This window comes from Lepus europaeus, chromosome 10 (genome assembly GCF_033115175.1).
Source record: "Lepus europaeus isolate LE1 chromosome 10, mLepTim1.pri, whole genome shotgun sequence".
In the NCBI taxonomy this organism is placed as follows: domain Eukaryota; kingdom Metazoa; phylum Chordata; class Mammalia; order Lagomorpha; family Leporidae; genus Lepus; species Lepus europaeus.
The window spans coordinates 19432152-19457951 of record NC_084836.1 but is presented as its reverse complement, the minus strand read 5'-3'; the positions used below and the strand labels follow the sequence as shown (position 1 = coordinate 19457951).

Genomic DNA, 25800 nt, shown 5'->3' with positions numbered 1-25800 from the left:
AAAAATTCATGAAAAATGTGTATTTCAAAAACCATGCATGGATTTCAAAATTTTATACATCAAAATAAATGTCTTTTAATTCCATTTTCCATGAACTTTATGAAATACCTTGTATTTATTATCTCACTGACTATATCAGTGTCTTTCTGTGATTCAACATTAAAATTTGAAACATGTCTTTTACTTTCTCTAGATTCGACTTTTGACAATAAGGATCCTAAACCATTTTGATGTTCGGCTTCCAGAAGTGAAGGAGGTATTTTAAATATTTGGATAGTTTTTTAAAAAAATAAGTCTACAATATTTTTAGATGTCCAAAATATCTGCAGAAGATTAACTTTATACATAATTGTCATAAAAACTGCTATATTTTGTGATGTTTACTCCCACCTGCTAACAAGACCACCAGTGAAAATCCAGTTAATTGTTGAATATTCTTTCATATTTTTTGTATATACATGTGTAATTTAAATGGGTCATGTCAGGTTTCCCTCATTTCTTTTGAAGTTGGAATAGTACTCCACAGTTCCAGATATCTTAGCCAATTCCCTGTTGATGGATAATTAGGTGAGTTTTTATAGATTTTCAGCATTTCAGACAGCATTGTAGTAAAATATTAGTAGGTGCTAATAACACTGCCATACAGATTATTTTCGTGTAGGGAAATATTCCCATCCTGTAAATTACTAGAAGTAAAATTGTGTAGTGAAAGTTAGAGGGTATTTCAAGAAGCTTATGGGAAGATAGAATTGAAAGGTAAGTTTATTTTGGTGCAAGAATTTTTGAAATCCGTGCAGTTTTTTCATGTGTGTTTTTCCATGAACCTTCTGATGATCCCTCATATATTTGTATTTCCAAAAAATTCTTTGGGGGCTGGCGCTGTGATGCAGTGGGTTGACGCCCTGGCCTGAAGCGCCAGCATCCCATATGGGCGCCGGTTCAAGCCCGGCTACTCTACTTCCAATCCAGCTTTCTGCTGTGGCCTGGGACAGCAGTAGAAGATGGCCCAAGTCTTTGGGCTCCTGCACCCACATGGGAGCCCCGGAAGAGGCTCCTGGCTCCTGGCCTCGGATTGGCGCAGCTCCTGCGGTTGCAGCCAATTGGGGAGTGAACCATTGGATGGAAGACCTCTCCCTCTCTGTCTCTCTCTGCCTCTCCTCCTCGCTCTGTGAAACTCTGCCTTTCAAATAAATAAATCTTTAAAAAAATTTTTTTTGCACCAAAATGAACAACTTTTAATTTGATTTCCCACAAACTTTTGACTTACCCATATGTATATATTCACTTTCTTTATTTCAATGGATGTTAATGCATGTTGCCAAGCAGTTTTTGAGTCATTTTGAGAGCAACTTTCCTGTTTTCTATTTGTCAGTTGTATATCACTTTTATGCCTGAATATCTTCCAAAAAGTAAGTGGTATGAAGAAAAAAAGGAATCGCTTAGAAAAACAAATGAGAAATGTGTAGCTTATTTAATTTAAAACATTAACATAATCTGATTTTTTTTCTCTTTTTAGACCTTTGGTCACATTATGTGTTCTCTTTGGAAAATCAAAACCGTAACCTATGTTCTGGGTTTCCCTCACCGTTCAGGACGATGGGCTCTCAGAGCGGCAGTCTGCCTTTGCTATACTCCGCCAGGCTGAACTTGTGCCAGCAACGGTGAATGACTACCGGGAGAAGCTTCTTCATCTAAGAAAACTGAGACATGATGTGGTGCAGACCGCAGTCCCTGATGGACCATTGCAGGAGGTGAAAAAGGATCCTGTGTTCTTGTTAATTTATATTTCAAATCCTGTTTGTGGAAGCATTTTAAGTAGTCACCAAAAAAATAAAAGAGGTAGTTCCCCAGTCTCTTAGATGTTTTGAGTCAGACAGCTCTGCCAGCCTTTTAAATAGTGGAAATGATGTAGTTCTCTTGTAAGTATGTGTAGGTGTGAAGCAGTTATAGCCAGTCCTCATTCGGTTTTATTCTTGCTTTTCCTGGTACAACAGAGAAGTGGATACTTGAGTGGTTTGTTTCACTTAGGTAGGGTCTCTCTGGACTATCTTATTGATTACAGCATGTTGCATTGGAGCATTTTAAGATGTAAGACTTCACCGGCGCCGCGGCTCAATAGGCAAATCCTCCGCGTGCAGCACTGGCACACCAGGTTCTAGTCCCAGTCGGGGCGCCGGATTCTGTCCCGGTTGCCCCTCTTCCAGGCCAGCTCTCTGCTGTGGCCAGGGAGTGCAGTGGAGGATGGCCCAAGTGCTTGGGCCCTGCACCCCATGGGAGACCAGGAGAAGCACCTGGCTCCTGGCTTCGGATCAGCGTGGTGCGCCGGCCATTGGAGGGTGAACCAACAGCAAAAGGAAGACCTTTCTCTCTGTCTCTCTCTCACTGTCCACTCTGCCTGTCAAAAAACAAACAAACAAACAAAAAAAGATGTAACACTTCATTTCTAGAGCTTCTTGAGCTTTATTAGCCTCTTAAACGGTAATGAATTAGATAAGTTTGCAAGTTAACCCTTATCACAAAAAACTTTTAAACTGGTTTTAGAGACAGTGCTTTGAAAATGCAGATTCCATTTTAAAAAGAAAAAAAAAATAAATAAATAAGTGTTTAACCTAGTGGTTAAGATGCTTGCATTCTTTGGGGCTGGTGCTATGGTGTAGTAGTAGGTGCCAGCATCCCATATAGGCACCAGTTCGAGTCCTGGCTGCTCTGATTCTGCTCCAGCTCCCTGCTAATCGCCTGGGAAAGCAATATAAGATGGCCCAAGTCCTTGGGTCCCTGCTACTCATGCGGGAGACCTGGAAGAAGCTCCTGAATCCTGGTTTCAGAACAGCCAAGCTCTAGCTGTTGTGGCCATTTGGGGAGTGAACCTGCAGATGGAAGACCTTTCTCTTTATCTCATCCTCTCTGTCTGTAACTCTGCCTCTCAAATAGATAAATCTTTAAAATAATATAAAATAAAAAGATGCCTGCATCCCACATTGGAATGCCTGGATTTTATTTCTAGTTCCAGCTTCCTGCCGATACAGACCTTAGGAGGCATCAATGATAGCCTAAGTAGTTGGGTCCCTGCCACCCACATGGGAGGTGTGAATTGAGTTCTCAGCTCCAGGTTCCAGCTCTGGCTCAGTATAGCCATTGCAGGCATCTGGGGGAGTGAATCAGTGGATGGGAGAGCTCATGTGCTTTTTCTGTGTCTTTTGACTCTACTGCTCAAAGAAAAGTTGAGAAAGGAAAAAGTTTTAAAGCTTTTAGAATGTAAATGATTTTAGTCTGGGGGTAGGCTGTGGAAATGTATTAGATAAAGCAGGACTGACGATTTTATTTATTTATTTGAGAGGTAGAGTTACAGAAAGAGAGAGGGAGAGACCAGGAGAAAGGTCTGCTATCTGCTTGTTTACTCCCCAAATGACCCCAACAGCCAGAGCTAGGCAGATCCAGAGCCAGGAGCTTCTTTCAGGTCTCCCATGCAGGTGCAGGGACCCAAAGACTTGGGCCATTTGTTGCTGCTTTCCCAGCAACATAGCAGAGAGCTGGATTGGAAGAGGAACAGCTGGGACATAACCTGGCACTCCTCTGGGATGCCAGCGCTGCAGGCGGAGTCTTAGCCTACTATATACCACAGCCGTGGCCCTAGCTATTATGATTATTAAAATTAACCTTTTATCTAACGTAAGTATTGACCACCAATAACTGGGTTCTCATGATGCAAAAGCCCAGCCCCTACTTTTAAAAAGGCTAGAGTCTCAGCACCAAAAAGGACTAGAAAACATACCATAGCATAAGAATATTCAGGAAGGACCAGCCTGTGATCTGTATTTACAAAATACTTAACGGATTTCCTACTCAGTATTCTGTTATACATTTACACTTAGTAAGCATTTGCTATGTTTTGGTCATCAAATTGGGCTTTAGGGATACAAAAACAATTGAGTACATAAACCTACCTTAAAGAGACATAAAGCCTACTAGGGACTCACAGACATGTAACCAGTAAAGCATAGTGGGGTATAGTCCAGAGTCTTCACTGAGAAAATCACTCTAAAGCGTTGTCCTGTCAATGGATTACATCTCCAGAAACTCAAGTAGGAAGTGTGTTTCAACCAGGTGGCGCAAGAGAGGCGCAAATGATGTCAAATAACAGGTTTATTCAGGGATGCAAGCAGCTCTATATGTCTGGATGGCAGCTGCAGCGGGGGTAGGGGGGTGGGGGTGGTGATGAGATAACTAAAGCTCAAGACTGGCCAAAGTCACATCCCAGAGTCTGGATTTATTTAGATTTATAAGCCACATAATTATCAACCTGAGCCTTTGTCTTCAATATCTGCACTTCTTCTGCCTAGATTTGCCATTCTTGGGACAAGATGCCATTCATTCTTTCAGTTGTTTGTTATGTTTTATTTATAGCACTTCTGAAGTAGCAAGGGTTATGTGAGGTGCTGGTTTTACAAGGGACAAAACTGACATAGGCCTTGTCTAGTGCTTCTGATGTCAGCTTCTAGATCAGTAAAGAAAGGTGATGAGATAAGTAGTTGATTAAAGGAAGAGTGGGATATTCAGTCTTTATTATCATTCCCCCTTTTCCTTTTGTTTGAAATACTATTACTCAAACACATGGATGAAAAGTGAGCTTCTGGAACACTTTGAATTGTAAGGAGAAATTCAAAGGCTATCTGAGTCAACAAACTGGGTTGAGATTCCTTGGCTAAGCCATTGTGAACTTTGCTAATAGGAAATCTGTTGAAATATACTTCATTTTAACTTCCTGGTTTAATGACCAACTTTCTGCTTATTCTTTGGGGACAGAAAAATGGAGCCTGCCAAAGGAAAGTGCCCAGAAATCTAGTTCTGTTGTTTTGGTTTCTCATTGGGGATTGAGGAACTAAGAAAAAGTAGCTATTCATTATCTGAAAATTAATTTCTATTCTTAAACAGTGCTGTGCTGTGAGGGAACTATCTCCCTAGCAAGCATCTGATTGCTACTGTCTATTTAGCACAGAGCCACAGTACAAGAGTCGCTGGGGATTCTGTTTGGAGACTCGCTTCAGGCCCTTATGGAGCACTTGTTATATGTGCCAGGCACCACTCTCAGGGCTTTATGTGCTTAACATATTTCATCTGCATAGTTGTCATAGGGGGCAAGTGCTGTTACTATGTTCATTTTACAGAGATGAGAACTGAGGTACAAAGAGGTTTAGTAAACTATTGAAATGCATTTAGTGCAATTATTGAAATGCTGCTTGGGATGCCTACACCCCATATCATAGAGCCTGGGTTCGAGTCCTAGGTCTGCTCCAAATTCTAGCCACTTGTTGATGAGCACCCTGGGAGACAACAGATGGTGGCCCACTTCGGAGACCCAGATATAAGTAACATCTTGGGGAAAGGAGAAAAATTGATTATTATACACTGAATTCTGGACTGGTATTGATACTTGTTTTATTACAGCACAGCTTCTTTCTGAACTTCAGATCGTTGGTGGGGATGTTTGCATTTCAGTCCTTCTGTTCTGCCTTTTTCTGTAGCTCATGACCCATTCACTAAACTAGTCTCCTGTGATTGCAGGTGCCACTTCGTTATTTACTAGGCATGTTATATATTAACTTCAGTGCACTGTGGGATCCTGTTATTGAACTCATAAGGTGAGCATGAGATAAATGGATGAAGTTATTACCCATTAACTACTGCAGAATGATGGGGCCAGAGTTATACTCCAAGTTGTGATTTAAGTGAATGGGTATGAGCAGTTTATGTATATTTTTGTATGCATTAAAATAACTTTACAGTACTTTTGCTTTTTAATTTATATCATACTTATACATTGAAGATTTTTGCAGTTGATATTTTTTACAGTAAGAAAGTTATAAAAATTGTACTTTTACTTATATTGAGTCATTGAACCATATTTTAAATGAAAAATTAAGAATTTTTCAAAACTGGTGCCATCTAATATCTAAAATCTTTCAGCTCTGAAAAAGAACCCTGAAGTTCACATAGGAAATACATATATTGGAGCAGGCTCCCAATTCCAGCTTCCTGCTAATGCGTACCCCGGGGGCAGCAGGTGATAGCTCAAGTACTTGAGTTACTGCCGCCATATGGGAGACATAGATGGAGTTCCAGGCTCTTGGTTCCCACCTGCCCCAGCTCTGGCTGACGTGCACATTTGGGAAGTGAACTAGCAGATGAGTGTCCCATCTGTCTCAGTCTCTCAGCCTCTCAAATGAATTTTAAGAATTTAAAAAGATAAAAACCGAATCCCTTACCAATTTGGTCTGCCTTTTATTGTGCTTTGAGAAGACAGGGAGACTCTGCTGTGCTTGTTACCAATAGCCCAGTATCAAAAATTCTTCAGTTATGAATCTATTTAATGGTTCTCCATCGTGGTTGTGTTATCTTCCTGTTGAGCACATCTTTCTATTCAGAAATTGTTTTTCCATGTATGAAATACAAGATACATAGGTCATGTCTTGTGTGAAGTTTATGCATATTTGGAAATTAATGACAGAATATAAAAAATTCACTTAGGATATCAGCTTTATAAACAGTTTACATTATTCATCTAATACGCCCTCATTAAGTTCTGAAAAGTATTTCATATAGCTAATGAATGATTATTTTGCTTTTGTGTTAATAAGTACATTTTAATTTGGTGGAAGGAAAACCAACATTTTTAAATTAGCTTTGAATAGTCTGACTTTTCTCTCCAGGCAGATGCTTTTATTCCCTAATGCCCTATTTCCAATACTGTGCCTTTAAAAATATTCTTTTCAAAGAGAGCTATTGAAAATTTTTACGACTATAAAAATAGTTTTTGCAGTGCAGGCATTTTGAAAAATAGAAATGCAAAAATTGCCTACACCCTCAAATTAAAGGATAAACTAATTAGCATTTTTGTTGTATCTATTTAATTTTTTTCTTGTGAGAGGTCGCAAAATAAGAATCAAATTATGTGCTTTGTTTTGTGATCTTTTTCTCTCAGTTCTCATGCACATGAAATGGAAAATAAACAATTTTGGAAAGTCTACTATGAGCATCTAGAAAAAGCAGCTACACATGCTGGTATGTAAGGGGGCATGAGGGGCTGGGAAGAAAGGTGTTTGTGTAAGTATTTAATTTTTGCTGCTTAATCGCACATGAAATTAGAAACAGAAATGAGGCATGTATTATTTTTTATAACCTTTGGATATGTGTTATTCTTTCCTTATATATCAGAGATGGAAATCTCTTCTCTTGAATTAGAAATATGGGACAGAAGTTAATATTTCTCTAGTGGTTATGACTTGTTTCTCTTGCAGAGAAAGAACTACAGAATGATCTAACAGATGAGGAGAAGTCCATTGGAGATGAAAGTTGGGAGCAGACCCAGGAAGGGGATGTTGGAGCTCTTTATCATGCACAGTTAGCATTAAAAACAGATTGTTGGGAAAGACTAGACCATACCAACTTCCGGTTTTTGCTCTGGCGAGCTCTAGCAAAATTCCCAGAGAGAGTAGAGCCACGGTCCAGGGAACTCTCTCCACTTTTCTTGAGATTTATCAAGTAAGTGTTCTCTTGATAAGATAAGAAGTATGAACCTCTAAAATTGGTTGAGTTCTTTATACATCTGTCTTTTTTTTTAATTTATTTTACTGTAGCATAGCAGGTAAAGCTGCCGCCTGCAGTGCCAGCTACTCATATGGGCGCCAGTTCGAATCCTGGCTGCTCCTCTTCCAGTCCAGCTCTTGGCTATGGCCTGGGATAGCAGTAGAAGATGGCCCAAGTCCTAGGGGCCCCTGCACCCATGTGCAAGACCTGGGAGAAGCTCCAGGCTCCTGGCTTTGCATTGGCCCAGCTCAGGCCGTTGTGGCCATTTGAGGAGTGAACCAGCAGATGGATGACCTCTCTCTGCCTCTGTCTCTCTTTAACTCTGCCTTTCAAATAAGTAAATAGGTCTTTAAAAAAAAATAAAGATTTATTTTATTTTTATTTATTTTAAAGGCACAATGACAGGCAAAGAGAGAAACAGTTTCTATCCACTGGTTATAGATAACTTCAATAACCAGGGCTGGGCCAGGTCCAAGTCAGAGCTCCATCCAGGTCACACACGTGGGCCATCCCCTGCTGCCATCCCAGCATCATTAAAAGGGCGCTATCTCAGAAGTAGAGCAGCTAGGGCTCAAACTGTTGCTTCCATGGGGGTTGCTGGTGCCATAAGCAGTGTCTTAACCCACTGTTCCACATTGCTGGCTCCAGTTTTTTCAAAACATTGCATATCTATTAAGCGTTGGCTTTGTCAATAACAAACCAGTTTTGGTCACCACTTATTTTAGCCCACATTATTAATAAGAAATTAATTAATAAGTATTAAGGTATTAATGTTAATAAGTATTAATAAGAAATTAACAGTTTATAAGATAACGAGGGCCAAATTGAGGCTGATCAGTACAAAGGCCTTGCTGTTTCCTGTCCTGTTGTTTGTTGTTTTATTGCCTGTTCAGAGCTTGAAGGTATTTTACTTTGAACCAACCTGCTGTTCTGAACTTCTTGATGCCACCCCACCCATGATGCTAAGGAATGTGCTGGCAAAGAATAGGGAAAGCTTTCTGGAACATTGTTTTGTTTTGACTGGATTTGATGTGTGAAAGTCTGATAGCTTTAAACTCGAAAGACAAGCAGTGTGTTGTGCAGAGCAGTACAAAGCAGTCAGTAGAAAGTGTGTCTTTCCGTGACAATTTCATCATGTGGAAAGTACTCTAGGGATTAGGTTTAGTGGGCCATGAACCACAATGTGCTTGGCTTGTTGAAGGAGCAGCAGGGACATCTGTGTGGCTAAAGCAGACTGATCCAGGGAGGAAATTAATGGAGATGAGCAAAAAGTTAACAAGAGACCAAATGTGGCTATTATGTTAAGAACCTTGGTGAAGTGAGAAGCCATTGGGAAATTTGAGCAAAAGGATGAAATGACCTAAGTCTTCTTAAGGATGTTTCTGGCTGCTGTGTTGAGAATATACTGAGAATGGCAGTGATGAGTATAGAGAGACCAGTCAGATGAGATTGCAAGATCGGCAGACAAAAAAGCAAGAAATGATGGTGACTAAACCAAAGTGATAACAGTGAAGATGGTTTTTTTTTTTTTTTTTTTTTTTTTTTAAGGATTTCAATTCAGTAAGATACAGTTTTGAAGGATTGCAACTGAATCAGCCTATGAAATTTGCAAGCATGTCAGATTCAAGATTAGGTGTGCGTGGTGGTATGGAAATAAGGGAGGGAGGGCACGTAAGGGGTAAAATCAAGGATGTTTCTTAAGGTTTTGCCTTGAGCATCTAGAAGTAGAGAGTTAGCATTTACTGAGATTAGGAGGAATGCAGGAAATGCAGGTTTGTGGGGGAGAATCAACAATTCTTTCTTTTTTTTTTTTTTTTTTTTTTTTTATTTATTTGAAAGTCAAAATTACAGAGAGGGAGGGAGGCAGATCTTCCATCTGTTGATTCACTCCCCAGATGGCTGCAACGACTGGGACTGGACTAGGCCAAAGCCAGGAGCTGGGAGCTTCTTGGAGGTCTCCTGTGTCAGGGGCAGAGGCCCAAGTACTTGGGCCATCTTCTGCTGCTTTTCCAGGCCATTAGCAGGGAGCTGGATTAGAAGTGGAGCAGCCGGGACTCAATCCAGTTCCCATATGGGATGCCAGCATTGCAGAAGGCAACTTTACCCACTACACCACAAGCCCAGCCCCAAGAATTCATTTGCATATGTGTTAAGTTTGGGATACTGAATAGGTATATAACTAGAGATGTCAAGTAGCCATTGAATTTAGAATTTTGAAATTCAAGGAAAAGGTTTGCTCTGGAGACAATAAATTGGGAATCATCAATACATGGATGGTGTTTAAAATCGTCTGGCAAGGAATGACATCACCTAGGGTATAAATATAGAGACAGGACTTCCAAGTCCGACATGGTATTGAGAGGTCATTAGACAAGGATCAGGCAAAGGAAACCAGCAAAGAGGGATAGAAGAACCAAGACCACTTGGTACCCTGGAAGCAAAGTGAAAAGTTCAGTTTAGTAAAGGAGTATCAATTAAATCAGATATTTCTGGAAAGCCAGTGAGATGAGGAATAAGAACTAACCATTGGCATTGGAGGTGACCACATGGAGGTGATCTTAAAAAATGTTTTGGTTAATCTAGTAGAGATGAAAAGGTTTGTTAAAATCAGCTCAGGAGAAAATAGAGAGGAAAAAATAAAAAACAATAAATGTGGACAGTTCTTGTAAAAAAAAATAAGCAGATGTAGAGTAGTAGATGGAAGGAAATATGGGTACAGAATGGGAGCTTTTGTTATTAGGCTTTTATTTATTTATTTATTTATTTTTTTGACAGGCAGAGTTAGACAGTGAGAGAGACAGAGAGAAAGGTCTTCCTTTTTCCGTTGGTTCACCCCCCAAGTGGCCACTATGGCCAGTGCGTTGCGGACTTGGGCCATCTTCTGCTTTCCCAGACTATAGCAGAGAGCTGGATTGGAAGAGGAGCAGCCGGGACTAGAACCAATGCCCATATGGGATGCTGGTACTTCAGGCCAGAGTGTTAACCCGCTGCGCCACAGCGCCGGCCCCATGCTTTTAATTTAAGATTTAAACAGCATGTGATGTAGGTGAAAATGATCCAGAAGAGAGGTGGAAATTGGTGATGCAAAGAGGACAAAATTACTAGACTCATGCCTTTGAAAATATAAGCAGAGTTAGAATCAAGTGTATAAGTGAAAAGGTTTTACAGGGCTGGCATCGTGGCATAGTGGGACTAAGCTGCTGCTTCCAGTCCTGGCATCTCATATGGGCATGGTTCGAGTCCTGTCTGCTCCACTCCAATCCAGTTCCATGCTATTGTGCCTAGGAAAACAGTGTAAGATGGCCCAAATGTTTGGGCCCCTGCCGTCCATGTGGTAGACCTGGATGGAGTTCCAGGCACCTGACTGTGACGTAGCTCAGCCCTAGCCATTGCAGCCATTTGAGAGGTGACCTAGCAGATGGAAGATCTCTCTCTGTCTCTCTTTCCCAGTAAGTCTGGCTTTCAAATAAATAAATAAATTGGAAGGAAGGGAGGGAAGGAGGGAGGGAAGGAAGAAGGGAGGAAGGAAAGATTTTGCATGAATAATTCATTCTGGCAGAGGTTACAAGCAAAGATGTAATAGGTCAATGGAAATGGTAGCAGAAGAGTAATGATTTTCTCTTTTTCACATAATTATTTAGGTATAAATTTGTTTCTGGAGTGAGAACAGTGGTATTTAGCCGCTTTTCCCTTGATTTGAAGGTCATATAAAAAGTTTACCAGTTGTTCTTTGGAATTGCAAGGAGATACGCATATGCAAGCTGGTATTAAAGGTGTTATAGGATATGAAGCTTCACCTTGTTAATGTTCCAAGTTTTTCCTGAAGAGATAGATTACTCCTTAGCTTAAGGATAAAGGCCTTACTCTAAACAGTACAATGTGCTGTGGGGATGGAGGTGGAAAGAAGACCTGCAACAGGAAGTGGGTTTCTTGAGTTTAGGAAGACTTAGAAAATAAAAATTAAAAATATTTAAATGAACACTAGTTGGCACTGATTACCTAAAACTAATACTTTTGAGGAAGATGTTCTAAACTAATGGAAAATCCAAATATCACCTTTAATGCTGACTTTGAAATATATCTTGAGTTTTTATTTTGATTTTTTTGGCTAGTAATATGTTTCAGTCTGTTTGATAGTAGAACTGATTTGAATCCCTGGAAGTATTGTCTGAGAATAACTAAACTGGAGCAGGAATGAATGACTAACAGTGGCAAGGATGTCCCAATAATAGGTGACACTTAATGAGAACTTACTGTGTACTCTGCACTGTTAGAAATGCTTTGTGTGAATGATCTCATGTAATGAGCAAGTGAACATGCCATGCATGGAGAGAGAGGTTAAAAATGCATAGTATATGGTTAATTGAAGGTTGATTTGTTTTTGAGTGGATGATGGTGCAGTCTATAACTGACATAGCAACTTTGCTCATCTCATACAGTCATCCATTTTACTTTTAAGTGCTAGATTTTGCTAAATGAGAATATGAAGAATGATCATGTTCTGACCCTCAAGTTGTAGTTTAGTGTGTTAATCTGGAGGTTAATCTGGGTTAACCTGGCATTTCTTTTAGGAGCACTGGTAGGGTGCCATTGTCAGACATGTTACTTCATCAGTGTATTTTTAGTAAAGAATTGAAAGCCCATCTGATCAGTTTCCTAACCTCTCCAGCCCAGTACCTGTGTACAAACACAGCAAAATATCATTTTGATAAATGAATGAAAGTGACAGAAGGTACTGAATGACTGACTTTGAGATAATATTCATTAACTACAAGAGTGATTGGAATTAGTAAGAACAAGTTAAAGAGGTGGAATTTAACTAGAACAAATATGAATACCAACTACTGAAGCTTAGTTTTGGGAAGATAAAATAAAAGTTTACAGATTATCTTTGCCTTTACATGTGAATCTGCATTGTGTTGTGGTTGCTCCCAATAGCTGTAGAGTTTATCATTCTATTTATTTTATCAGAACATAGCTGGAGGGCTGAATTCTGTTGTGATGCTATTTTTGAATGAACATCGACAATGTAGAGTATATCTGGTGGAAAGTGACAGTATAGTACTAACACTATACTTTAGCCACTTAGTGTAATTCCCCCTTTAAGTCCTTTCATCTGGAATTGTGATTCCAAACATAGGGAGGTTAATTTTGGCTCAATCCAAAATAGACATTTTGACATTTTAAATTCTTTTTTTTTTTTTTTTTTAGCAATTCCTTCTTGCCCCATCAGAGTCTTCTTATTTTCTAAGATTTTTATTTATTTATTTGAGAGGTAGAGTTACAGAAAAGAGAAGGAGAGACAGAGAGGAAGGTCTTCCATCCATTGGTTCACTCCTCAAATGGCCACAACAGCTAGAGCTGAGTCGTTCCAAAGCCAGGAGCCAATAGCTTCTTCCAGGTCTCCAGCGCGGGTGCAGGGACTCAAGGACTTGGGCCTTCTTCCACTTCTTTCCCAGGTGATAGCAGAGAGCTGGATCAGAAGAGGAGCAGCTGGAACATGAACCAGTGCCCATATAGGATGCTGGTGACGCAGCATAGGCTTAGCCCACTACATCACAGTGTGGCCCCTTAAAAAAGAGTAATTGTCGGTCGGCACCGCCACTCAGCAGGCTAATCCTCTGCCTGAGGCGCTGGCACTCCGGGTTCTAATCCCGGTTGGGGTGCTGGTTCTGTCCCGGTTGCCCCTCTTCCAGGCCAGCTCTCTGCTGTGGCCTGGGAAAGCAGTGGAGGATGGCCCAAGTGCTTGAGCCCTGTACCCGCATGGGAGACCAGGAGGAAGCACCTGGCTCCTGACTTCGGATCGGCGCAGCGCGCCGGCCGTAGCAGCCACTTGGGGGGTGAACCATCGGAAGGAAGACCTTTCTCTCTGTCTCTCTCACTGTCTAACTCTGCCTGTCCAAAAAAAGAAAAGAGTAATGTTATGGAAGCTTGACTGAGGTGCTTCTGATGTCTCTTAAATGTATGATTCTGTGAACCATGAGTATCTCTCACATACAGAACTAAGACCTTTCAGGTTAGTGTGCACGGCTCATCTTATGCCTGTCACTGTCTTTACCACAGTAATGAGTATTACCCAGCAGATCTGCAGATTGCGCCTACCCAGGACTTGCGGAGAAAAAGTAAAGGGGTAGCCGCAGAAGAAATGGAAGAGGAACCTGCCCCTGTAGATGAGGAAGAGTTGGAGGAAGAGGTGCTGCCCCGAGATGAGCCCTCACAGAAGAAAAGGACGAGAAGGGCAGCAGCAAAGTGAGTTCAGCGTTGCTGGGAGGTCACAATCCAGTCCTGAGGACAGGAAGAGCTCTCTTAGGTCCTAAATCCGGAATAGCGTTATATAAGATTAACTGCTCAAATTGTTGTTTACCTGAATACCACATCTTCCCAGGGCTTTCTTTTATAGCCCAAAGAAAACTGTCTTCTGAGTGTTTTGGTTGCTTGCTTTTTTTTTTTTTTTTTTTTTGGTTCAGCTTCAGAATGTTAATTGGGAGGACTTTTGCAGTCATCTAATCATAATGTTTTTTGGTAAATGAGAGCTTGGGCCTTGGAGCATTTGAATCCTGTTTGACCTTTGTTGCTCATTTTCATTGCCCCAGGGCATTATTTATGTTTGGCGCTAAGGGAACACATAATGGAACATCTTCTCTCTCATAAATGAGTGCCTCAGCACTTTGACTCTGCCTCTTGGCTTGTCTCCTACTTGTTACTTTTTTTTTTTTTTTTTTTTTTTTTTTTGCTGTTGTTATACTCTGTCTTATTCCCTTGGTTATTCGTTTACCTAAATTTTTAGAAACCTAAAAAAAAAATGACTGTAGTTTCAGAAGTTATTTCAGCTTATTTGAAAATTGTCTGAAGTGAGGTGTCTAAGACCCCCTGGATTTGTGTTAACACTTTATGTCTCAATCCCATGTGCCCATTTGTTGAGCATTTCCTGTGAGCCATTTATTCATTCATCCATTCAGCAACTGTTTCAAGTGTCTTTTGCGAAGTACTGGGCTGCAAAGGCCTCTGGGGTGCAGGAGTCACAGGTCAATGCCTGGTGAAATATTTTTATGGGATGAGTATTTTTAAAGGCATTACTGGAACACAGACAGCCATAACCTAACATTTTGTTACTTCATTCTCATACCAAGACCCAGTTCCCCCAAAGAAGACACCTCTGATGCTGAAAGAAGAAAGTTGCCAGGCAGCTAGGATAGGAAAGGTTGTTCCAGCAGTTGAAATAATGTATGCAGCAGAGGGGAGGAGAGATCATGGCCAGTTTTCATGTGGCTATCATTCCTTCTCTGCCTGGACCTTCTCAAAATTGAACGTTTCTTTCTTCTGCTGCTTCCCCTAAAGAAAGATTCTTTCTCGTCTTGAGTCCCTAGCAAAATATTAGTTTTAGTACTTAGTTGTGGAATGAGTGAGTAAACTGTATCCCGTCACGCCTCTTTCTTTCTCAACCCGAACCTTTCCACTGTGCCCTTGCCTCATTGCTGCCAATTGAAATTCTGTTCATGCTTCAAGGTATAATTTTAGTGCCATTTCTTTACTGAAGTTTTCTTCCAGTTGTTTAACAAGTTATGTTACTAAAGGTTCGAACTTTCATCACAGCCTTCATTCCTCCATCATGGCACTCCTTGCCTTGGTTATTGTTAATTTTTTCTTGACTTTCCATGGAATCAGAAATTCGAGAGCCAGGTCCATATCTTAATTTGTCTTTCCCATGTCCAAATCTAGAATATTGTGACCAAATGCCATCATCATTGGAAATGTGAATAAGTTGATAGTTACATTCTTAATGCCTTCTAAATATCTTCATAGCCCAAGTTCATATTCCTTCATGAAACACTAATTTAGCAAGTATTGACTGAGAGTATGTAGATTACCTCTTGTACTCTCACACTTTAGGGAGTTGAATGGCACATAGGAACTACTTAATGTTAAGGAAAAGAATGGCTGTTTCAATGGAAAATTTTTAAGTTTATTTATAAAACTATAGGATATTTCTCAACAACATCTAAAAAGGTCATGATTTCTAGCTTTCTCTTTAGTTTATTAATCAGTTTTTCATCACTGTAACATAGTGTACTTGTAAAGAAAAAGAGTTTTGCAGGTTCAAGGGCACAGGAGCCCCTTTGGGGATAAGTGATCCCATCTTGAACAGGAAGCAAAAAGTTGGGTGGTGCTGAGCTTGCTCCTTTTTTTTTTTCTTTAAGAGTATTTATTTGAAAGGCAGAGAGAGAGACAGTTCTTTCATCCACTGGTTCACTCTCATAAAATGACTGCAGCCCAAAGTGAGGAGGCTTGAACTCGCACATGGGTGATAGGGGCCCAAGCACTTGGGCTGTCTTCCACTACTTTCCTAGCTGCATTAGCAGGAAGCTGGATCAGAAACAGAGCAGCTGGGAGTCAAGACTGGTGCTCTGATAAGTGATTTTGCTCAAGAGCAGAGAAATGCATGGTTTGGTGAACACTTAGGAGCAGAAGCGCCACAACTCTTTCTTTGATTTAATCCTCACAGAAAACCCAGGAAGTCTTACGCTTCTCTAAGTGAGGGAACGAAGACTCTGAGGCACAGTTAAGTAACTTTCCCCAGAGTCGTGCCCTGAGAATGGCAGAGGTTCACGTCCATCTTGCCTTTTACCTGTCTTCACTTCCTGCTCATGTTCTTAAATGGGCAATAACATCCTTCATATCTTAGGTTTACTCACCTAGAATTCTTTTAAAGTCCTCATAGATCTTGCAAAGTATACATTGTTATAAAACAGTTTTCTCCAAGTGTTTTTAAAGTCTCACAGAGCATAAGGCAGGTAAGTAAATGCAGTAGAAGCCTATTTTAGTAGATGATGTGATTTACATCTTCAATTTTAATGTGATCCCAGAATATCATTTTTTTTCTTCCTCCTTCTTCGTAAGCAAGAGCTGTGGTTAGCTCAGCTCAGATTATTTGCCTAACATCAGTCTATGTTACATGCAAGGGAGGAGGAATATAGTCCACCAGTTCCATAGAACCTAGATAAGGAATAATTCCAAAAATTCCATCTGTGTTCAACTTTGGAATATAATACCATTTTGATTTCCTTCTTTCGAGTTTTCATTTAATTTAAATCATTTTAAGCACTTCCTATAGAATTCTGGGGAGTGAGGAGCCTGGATTTGGAAATTCTAAGAATTTGGAAGATTTGGAAACTTTGTAGAATAATATCCTAAATGCAAATAATTAAAACTTTCAGTGATTACCACTGAAAGTATAGACACTTTGGAATCAGAGAGAGTAAACTGTAAAGATTATCTCAAGAAAACGATTTCCATTCTTTAATTCTGTAATTCTCTTTTGTTTTTATGTAGGCAATTAATTGCTCATCTGCAAGTTTTCTCTAAATTTTCAAATCCACGGGCATTATATCTGGAATCAAAATTGTATGAGTTATATCTTCAGGTAAGTAAAATAAATTCTTAACACTATAATTATTTGTGGACCTCTTTCTGTCATTTTCTTTAATTAAGTAACTGAGTTTTCAGTAATTTTTTTTTTTTTTTTTTGATAGGCAGAGTTAGTGAGACAGACAGAGAGAAAGATCTTCCTTCCATTGGTTCACCCCCTAAATGGCCGCAACGGCCAGCGTGCTGCGCCGATTCAAAGCCAGGAGCCAGGTGCTTCTTCCTGGTCGCCCATGCGGGTGCAGGGCCCAAGCACTTGGGCCATCCTCCACTGCCTTCCCAGGCCACAGCAGAGAGCTGGACTGGAAGAGGAGCAACCGGGACAGAATCCGGCGCCCTAACCGGGACTAGAACCCGGAGTGCCGGTGCCACAGGCAGAGGATTAGCCTAGTGAGCCGCGGCGCCGGCTTCAGTAATTATTTTTGAATAGGGCTAGTGTCTACATTTTAAGTAGATTTTTTCATTAATAGACATTTTTCAGAAATGATTTTAGAATAGCACTAATTTAACTTATTTTAAAGTTGTTTTGGGTTACTAAACATTGATGGGTTGTATTAGCAGTGAGAATAGAAAAACATGAATTGTGTGATGGGAATTGCATTTTAGAAAGGAGTTGGGAGGTATACCAAAAATGATTGGTTGCCTTTCTCTTCTAGTTAAGTTAGCCCTTAGGAAGGATTAGGATTTCAGGATCTAGCAAAGTGAGTGGAAACAAATAGTTGGACTAATAGTCTCTTGCAATCACAGTATATGACCCTGAATTACAGAAAAAATTTAATGTCAGAAGTGGAGTAAGTATTGGATATCATTTTAAACTATTTGGAGAAGTAAAATTTTCTTTGTGTACTTGAACTGTCTTAGATCAAACATATATCATTGCTACTGATTTTATTCATGCTCTGCCCATAATTCAGTTGGACATTGTTCTAAAGCCAGAGCTCCAAAGTGTGTTATCTATAGGAAACAAAAAAAAATTTTTTTTTTACAGAGTGGACAGTGAGAGAGAGAGAGAGAGACAGAGAGAAAGGTCTTCTTTTTGCCGTTGGTTCACCCTCCAATGGCTGCCGCGGCTGGCGCGTGGTGGCCGGCGCACCGTGCTGATCTGAAGGCAGGAGCCAGGTGCTTATCCTGATCTCCCATGGTATGCAGGGCCCAAGCACTTGGGCCATCCTCCACTGCACACCCTGGCCATAGCAGAGAGCTGGTCTGGAAGAGGGGCAACCGGGACAGGATCGGTACCCCAACCAGGACTAGAACCCGGTGTGCCGGCACCATAAGGTGGAGGATTAGCCTATTGAGCCATGGCACCGGCCTATGGAAACAAAATTTCGAAGTCACTATTTAGAGAGACCGCAGAGCCAGGTCTCCATTCCTGGCATATTTTTATTGACTGCCACTCCTTAATAGTATGTGAGATATCACCATCCCTGACCCTTCGACTTGGTAAATCCAGATTCATGTAGAGAACTGGCCTCCACCAAAAAAAATTGAGGGCCTGCTGTGTGATGCAGGGGCCATAGTTTTGCTTCTTTTTGCTTCTTTTCATCTCTTTGACCTCCAAGAAAGTGTAGAACTGTTGTCAAGAACCAACTCTAAACCTTGTCTAAAAATGTAGATTTTTTTAAGAAATGTAATTTAACAAATTAACTCAAGTAAAATATCCCATAGTATGTGTGCATATATATGACTTCATTAATTTGTTCTATAAAATATCATTCCTAGTTATTGCTACACCAAGATCAAACAGTACAAAAAATAACCCTGGATTGCATAATGACATATAAACATCCTCATATCCTCCCTTACAGGTAAGTGACATGTGAAACTAAAAAAAAATGCCATTTCTTTGGTTGATTTTCACCTTTCTACTATGGACCCTGTTACAAAATACTTTCCTGAAGGCCTGGGAAAGTTCTCCCTAAGTAGTGAGGGAAAACAGAAAATAGTAATTTAATATTGTGAAGGTTATTTCATTTCTTTCTCTTTGCTAATATAATGCCATAAAATCTTGGTAGTAATTACTTAGGAAATCATAATCATTTGGAAAGCTTTTGTATCATGCCTGTACACAGTTGACTCATTGACTCAATCTAATCCCCTCTAATCCATTTTGCCTTTTGAAATCTGAAAACTTGTCATGTTAGAAGATGTTTTTGTGGAGACTTTCCTTTATTGTTACCAACCACAATATACACTATATGCTGCTTTATTTTATTCATACTTATTACTCTCTGCATACTATTCACTATCACATTTTTGAAGGTACTGTTGATGAATTGATAATTTGTTCTGTTTACTGTTTTTAAAGGGAAAACTTACAAAGGTTGCTTGAAGACAGAAGCTTTAAGGAAGAGATAGTGCATTTCAGCATTTCAGAAGATAATACTGTAGTGAAAACAGCCCACCGAGCAGATCTGTTTCCTATTCTCATGAGGTATTTATACTGTTTAAAAATGGATTCTTTTAGAAGTCAGTTACAGTCACAATTGTGAGTGTAGTATTATTCTGGTTCTTTCAGCCACTGTAATGGATTTTTTTATTTTATATTCTTTTTGGATTTTTTAATTATTATTATTATTTTTTTATTTTTTTTTATTTTTTTATTTTTATTTTTATTTTTTTGACAGGCAGAGTGGACAGTGAGAGAGAGAGAGACAGAGAGAAAGGTCTTCCTTTGCCGTTGGTTCACCCTCTAATGGCCGCCGCGGTAGCGCGCTGCGGCCGGCGCACCGCGCTGATCCGATGGCAGGAGCCAGGGGCTTATCCTGGTCTCCCATGGGGTGCAGGGCCCAAACACTTGGGCCATCCTCCACTGCACTCCCTGGCCACAGCAGAGAGCTGGCCTGGAAGAGGGGCAACCGGGACAGGATCGGTGCCCCGACCGGGACTAGAACCCGGTGTGCCGGCGCCGCAAGGCGGAGGATTAGCCTGTTGAGCCACGGCGCCGGCCCTAATTATTATTATTAAATTGGACCTTTGGGGGAAGTCAAACTGTTTTAGGTACTTATTTAGAATATTTTTTTCCTAATACAAAGAAAGCTCTTTCTATGGCATTCTTTTCATAACAGGGTTAAAATTAAATTCAAGTATTTCCTACGTTATACTGTTGAGTTACAGTAGAAATAATTCATTGCAGTTTCTCAATATTGTCTAATATTTAATGAGATTACTTACCTAATGATTACTATTGATAAAGCAGAAAAATGACTCATAAGCAATGCAGAAATCATATTTGCTGGGTATAAAAAAATAAAATTTTGATCTTTTGAGCTCATCAGCTCTGGGGTGGTAGAAATTGGAAGGAGTTAGATTTTTTTTTTTTTTTTGACAGGCAGAGTGGACAGAGAGAGAGAGAGAGACAGAGAGAAAGGTCTTCCTTGTGCCCTTGGTTCACCCTCCAATGGCTGCCACGGCCGGCACGCTGCGACCGGCACACCGCGCTGATCCGAAGGCAGGAGCCAGGTGCTTCTCCTGGTCTCCCATGGGGTGCAGGGCCCAAGCACTTGGGCCATCCTCCATTGCACTCCTGGGCCACTGCAGAGGGCTGGCCTGGAAGAGGGACAACCGGGACAGAATCTGGCGCCCTGACCGGGACTAGAACCCGGTGTGCTGGCACCGCAAGGCAGAGGATTAGCCTCTTGAGCCACGGCACCTGCCTAGGACTTAGATTTTTTTTCTGACAGGCAGAGTTAGACAGTGAGAGAGAGAGACAGAGAGAAACGTCTTCCTTCCGTTGGTTCACCCCCCAAATGGCTGCTACGGCTGGCGTGCTGAGCCAATCCGAAGCCAGGAGCCAGGTGCTTCCTCCTGGTCTCCCATGCGGGCACAGGACCCAAGCACTTGGGCCATTCCCCACTGCCTTCCCGGGCCACAGCAGAGAGCTGGACTGGAAGAGGAGCAACCGGGACAGAATCCAGCACCCCAACCGGGACTAGAACCTGGGGTGCCAGCGCCGCAGGCGGAGGATCAGCCTAGTGAGCCACGGCGCTGGCCAGGACTTAGATTTAAAATACCTTTCCTTGTCATCCAGCTTTGGCACTGCATGGTTGTATAAGCTGAGACAAGTTTCTTAGATTTGTTGGGCTGGCTGGCGCTGCGGCTCAATAGGCTAATCCTCCACCTTGCGGCGCCGGCACACCGGGTTCTAGTCTCGGTCGGGGCGCCAGATTCTGTCCCGGTTGCCCCTCTTCCAGGCCAGCTCTCTGCTGTGGCCAGGGAGTGCAGTGGAGGATGGCCCAAGTGCTTGGGCCCTGCACCCCACGGGAGACCAGGGTAAGCACCTGGCTCTTGCCATCGGATCAGCGTGGTGCGCCGGCCGTGGCGGCCATTGGAGGGTGAACCAACGGCAAAGGAAGACCTTTCTCTCTGTCTCTCTCTCTCACTGTCCACTCTGCCTGTCAAAAAAAAAAAAAAACAAAGAAGATTTGTTGGGCTTTTGTTCACTTAATACAGGAGCTGTATCATATATATTCTTAGACCTCAGCCAGCTGTGATCTAATAGTTCTGTTTGATTCCATTTATAGCCAGCATTGAGAAGTTTGCTATAATTGACATAAAATATTTGGATGAATAAAGGATATGAAAAGTTAAAATAAAACGGAACATAGAAATCACTTTATCCAAACACTCAAAAATAACCACTGGTAATTTTGTAATCTGTCAAAAGCAATAGTAAATAGTAAACTTCAACAACACTAATGCCATAATTTAAATTTCTATAAGTAAAAAGTCATTGGTTAGTTGAAATCCAGAATAGTTCATTATAGGCTGCCAAGATCTATCTGAATGTATGCATATACATAGACAAACAATTTTTTTGAAAGATTTGTGATCATACTGTGTAAAATGTTTTATAACCTTCTTAAAATGAATCATCTTGGCTCATGAGAAGTTTCAAAATATGGTTTAAAAATTTAATTAGAGGGTCCAGCCCTGTGGCACAGCAGGTAAAGCCGCTGCCTGCAGTGCCGGCATACCATACGGGTACCAGTTCGAGTCCCAGCTGCTCCACTTCCAATCCAGCTCTCTGCTGTGGCCTGGGAAACCAGTAGAGGATTTCTCAAGTCCTTGGGCTCCTGTACCTGCTTGGGAGACCTAGGGGAAGCTCCTGGCTCCTGGCTTCACATCAGCCCAGCTGTGGCCATTGTGTCAATCTGGTGAGCAAACCAGCAGGTGGAGGACCTCTCTCTCTCTCTCTCCACCTCTCTCTCTCTGCCCCTGTCTCTGCCTCTCCCTCTGCCTCTGCCTCTCTGTAACACTGCCTTTCAAATAAATAAATAAATTTGAAAAAAACATTAGAGATAGGTAGATTGACAGAGAACTCCCATCTGCTGCTTCACTCCCCAAATGCCTACAGTGGCTGAGGCTGGGCCAGGCCAAAGCAGGGAGTCAGGAACTTGATCCAGGTTGTTGGTTGGTATCCAACTACCTGAGCCATTTACCTGCATTAGCAGGAAGCTTAAATTGGTAGTGGAGCCGGGTTGAATCCAAGCATTGTGGTATGAGATGCAGGTGTCCCAAGCAAATGTCTTAACTGCTGCACAAAATGTCTACCTCCAAAATGTGATCATTCTTCATAAAGATACGCCTTAAGTTATATAGTGAAGCCTATTTTATTGAGCATTTTGCTTGTCTATAGTTTTCAGGGATTATCTATGTGGAATATATATGAATCTTTATTGGGTTAATTTATTGGAATAAGCTCTTATGGGAAAGTTGATGAGCATATTTTAAAAAATTTATATGCTAATATTATCAGAATGCTGTCTGTAACTGTCTTCCTCCCTTTCAACAGTTTCATTTGCCTGTATGAACCTTTGACCTAATCTCTATTTCCATGAAATAGATTCCAAAAGGATACATACCCAATTCCTTTGAAGAAGTTTCACTTCTTTGTATTGCTACTAGCCCATTTTCCCACATCGTTTCACCCTTGGAAGTTTATTTTTGCTATTTGTTTTAATCCTTGCTAATTTAGTGAAGGATGATAGCATGTTGTATTGCTGCATTATTTTTAGATTAGCACATTATTAGAGATGCCTTCTTGACCTCTCTTTATAAAAATCACACCTTCTCCTATTTGCTTTTTAGCCCCTCACCTCGTTTTATTTTTTCTTAGGGTATTTACCCAACGTGGTCTCATTGTTTATCTCCCCTCTCAGCAAGTAAATAATATTTACTATATTGGTTGAATTAATGTGTGTTCTCTTTTGTGGTACTAAGCCACATTTTTTTGTTGTTGTTAATATACCTGTTGCCTACATGGCATAGAAGAACTAACTCTGGTGGTAGTGGTAATGATTATCTTCATCTTGCTACTAGATTCAACAGTAGTGGTTAAGTCTCCTTGTTCTTGGGTGAGAAGTCTCTTAGATACCTTTAGGAGGTGCATGAACACTAGATTGTTTTTTGTAATATATACTACCATAACATTGTCTTTTTCTACTCTGTTGACATTTGTACTGGCAAGGTTGAAGCAACGGTAAGAAAAACTCCCGATACCTTAGAATGAATCAGGACAGTGGCACCAAACTTTAATAGTCACTTTTCATTGCCACCAATTTGGAGTTTAGAAACAAAAGGATTCACTTAATAGCCTTGGTGAATCTTGACCTTTGAGTATATATCTTTTTACTGTGCTCTATGACAAAGTGGGAAGTACTCATATATAAAATACTTCCACACATAGGTTGTCTTAGGGAATGACAGCTGTGTAAGTGTTTGAGTTACAAGATAAACCAGCCACTTTTTCATAGGATACCATTTTTGTGTGAAAACTCACTGATGGACTATGATCTTTTTTCAAAATTGAGTACTTCATAGGAATTTTCTTGAACACAAATGCAGTAAGCCCACCACTTCAAGGAAAATCACAGATAGCATTTGTTTCCGGTACCTAAATTCTAGCACTCAGTTGAAAATTAGGATTTGGGAAAATTTATCTGCTTCTGTGAATTTAGCAGGTTCACCATGTTTAAAAGACTTCTGGGGTGCTGTGGCATAGTGGGCCAAGCCTTCACCTGAGTTTCTGGCATTCCATATGGGCACCAGTTCTCCTCTTCCAATCCAGCTTTCTGTTTATGGCCTGGGAAAGCAGTGGGAGATGGCCCTGGGGGACCCAAAAGAAGCTCCTGGCTCCTGAATTTGGATCAGCCCAGCTCCAACCATTGCAGCCATTTGGGGAGTGAACCAGCAGATGGAATACCTCTCTCTCTCTGTTTCTCCCTCTCTTGTCTGTAGCTCTACTTCTCAAATGAATAAATAAAATCTTAAAAAAAAAAAAAAACTTCTGGGGATTGATGTTTTGGTGTGGCAGTTAATGCCACCACCTGTAATGCTGGCACACGTGGGCACCAGTTTGTGTCCCAGTTGCTCCAATTCCAATCCAGCTCCCTGCTAATGGCCTGAGAAAAAGCAGCAAAAAGTGATCCAGGTGCTTGGGCCCCTGTCACTCACGTGGGAGACAGAGATGAAGCTCCTGGCTTTGGCCTGGCCCAGCGCTGGCCATTGCAGCCATTTGGGGAGTGAACCAGTGTATGGAAGATCTCTCTGTCTCTGCCTCTCCCTCTATAACTCTTTCAAATAAATAAATAAATCGTTTTTAAAAAGACTTGCATATGTTAATAAACATGTTTCTCTTTTTGTTTATAATGAAATGTGTCAGCACTTGACATTGCATAACTTAGTAAATCAATGTTTTCCATGTAAATGACACAATGTATAGACTCATGTATGTATAAAACATCTATTTGAAGTACAAGACATATTGTACTGTAAAAGAATTTATGATGTTGCTGTTAACCTTTAAGAAGCTATCAATTGATATTTGGAGTAGTATCAAAATGCAATAGCTTCAGTTACCTGAAATTTTTAAAAATATTTCTTCCCTCTCCAGCTGTCCATCTGTGTGAGGCTAGATGGTTGTCAATCACAGTGTTTTACAACAGGTTGAATGCAGAAGCAGATCAAAGAATCCAACTGTTTTCTGTTAAGCTAGACAAAAAATTAAATAGTATTCTCAGTCTCACTAGTGGAGGTGGCAAGATTTATCAAATATAATTATTTTTCATCGAATATTTTATTTATAGTAAGTTTACTGGTATTTTTCAGTGTATTAGTAAACTAATTATTTTAATTCCTCAGTTTTAATTTCTAATATAGTAACTATCAGTAGTAATATTCATGTGCATAAAAGTTCTTTAGGGACCCAGGTAATTTTTAATAGTATTAAAAATTGATACCAAAAAAGGATGAAAAATAATGTCTGAATTTTCAGTGTTTTCTTTCTTTTTTTCTTAATATTCATTTATTTATTTGAGAAGAGGGGGATTACAAGAGAGAGGAAGAGTGAGAGGGAGAGATCTTCTAGCTGCTGGGGGACCAGGTGCTTTATCCGGGTCTCCCACGTGGGTGGCAAGGGCCCACACACTTGGACCATCTTCTTCTGCCTTTCCAGGCACGTTAGTAGGGAGTTGGATTGGATCAGAAGTGGGACAGCCAAGGCTTGAATTGGTGCTCATATGAGATGCTGGTGTGGTGGGCAGGCAGTCTCTTAACCTGCTATGCCACGGCACTAGCCCCAAGAAATAAGTTTTATCATGTTAAGAAAGTAAATTCTGTTTAGGTTATTTCTAATTTTTTTTTTATTAAACTTTTATTTAATGAATATAAATTTCCAAAATATAGCTTATGGGTTACAATGGCTTCCCCCCTCCCATAACTTCCCTCCCGCCCGCAACCCTCCCCTTTCCCACTCCCTTTCCCCTTCCATTCATGTAAAGATTCATTTTCAAT

The 25800-nt window shown here is 40.7% G+C and overlaps 1 protein-coding gene across 1 annotated transcript in view; it reads left to right on the top strand.

Annotated features, from left to right (window-relative positions):
- Window positions 1–25800, top strand: part of UTP20 (UTP20 small subunit processome component) — a 109674-nt gene that overhangs the window by 25889 nt on the left and 57985 nt on the right. The window contains exons 17-25 of the mRNA XM_062203055.1: window positions 194–256; window positions 1593–1751; window positions 5563–5639; window positions 6980–7059; window positions 7296–7539; window positions 13648–13833; window positions 16915–17005; window positions 18730–18815; window positions 19316–19441. Coding sequence (XP_062059039.1) covers window positions 194–256; window positions 1593–1751; window positions 5563–5639; window positions 6980–7059; window positions 7296–7539; window positions 13648–13833; window positions 16915–17005; window positions 18730–18815; window positions 19316–19441 — 1112 coding nt within the window. The remainder of the gene's footprint in view (window positions 1–193; window positions 257–1592; window positions 1752–5562; window positions 5640–6979; window positions 7060–7295; window positions 7540–13647; window positions 13834–16914; window positions 17006–18729; window positions 18816–19315; window positions 19442–25800) is intronic.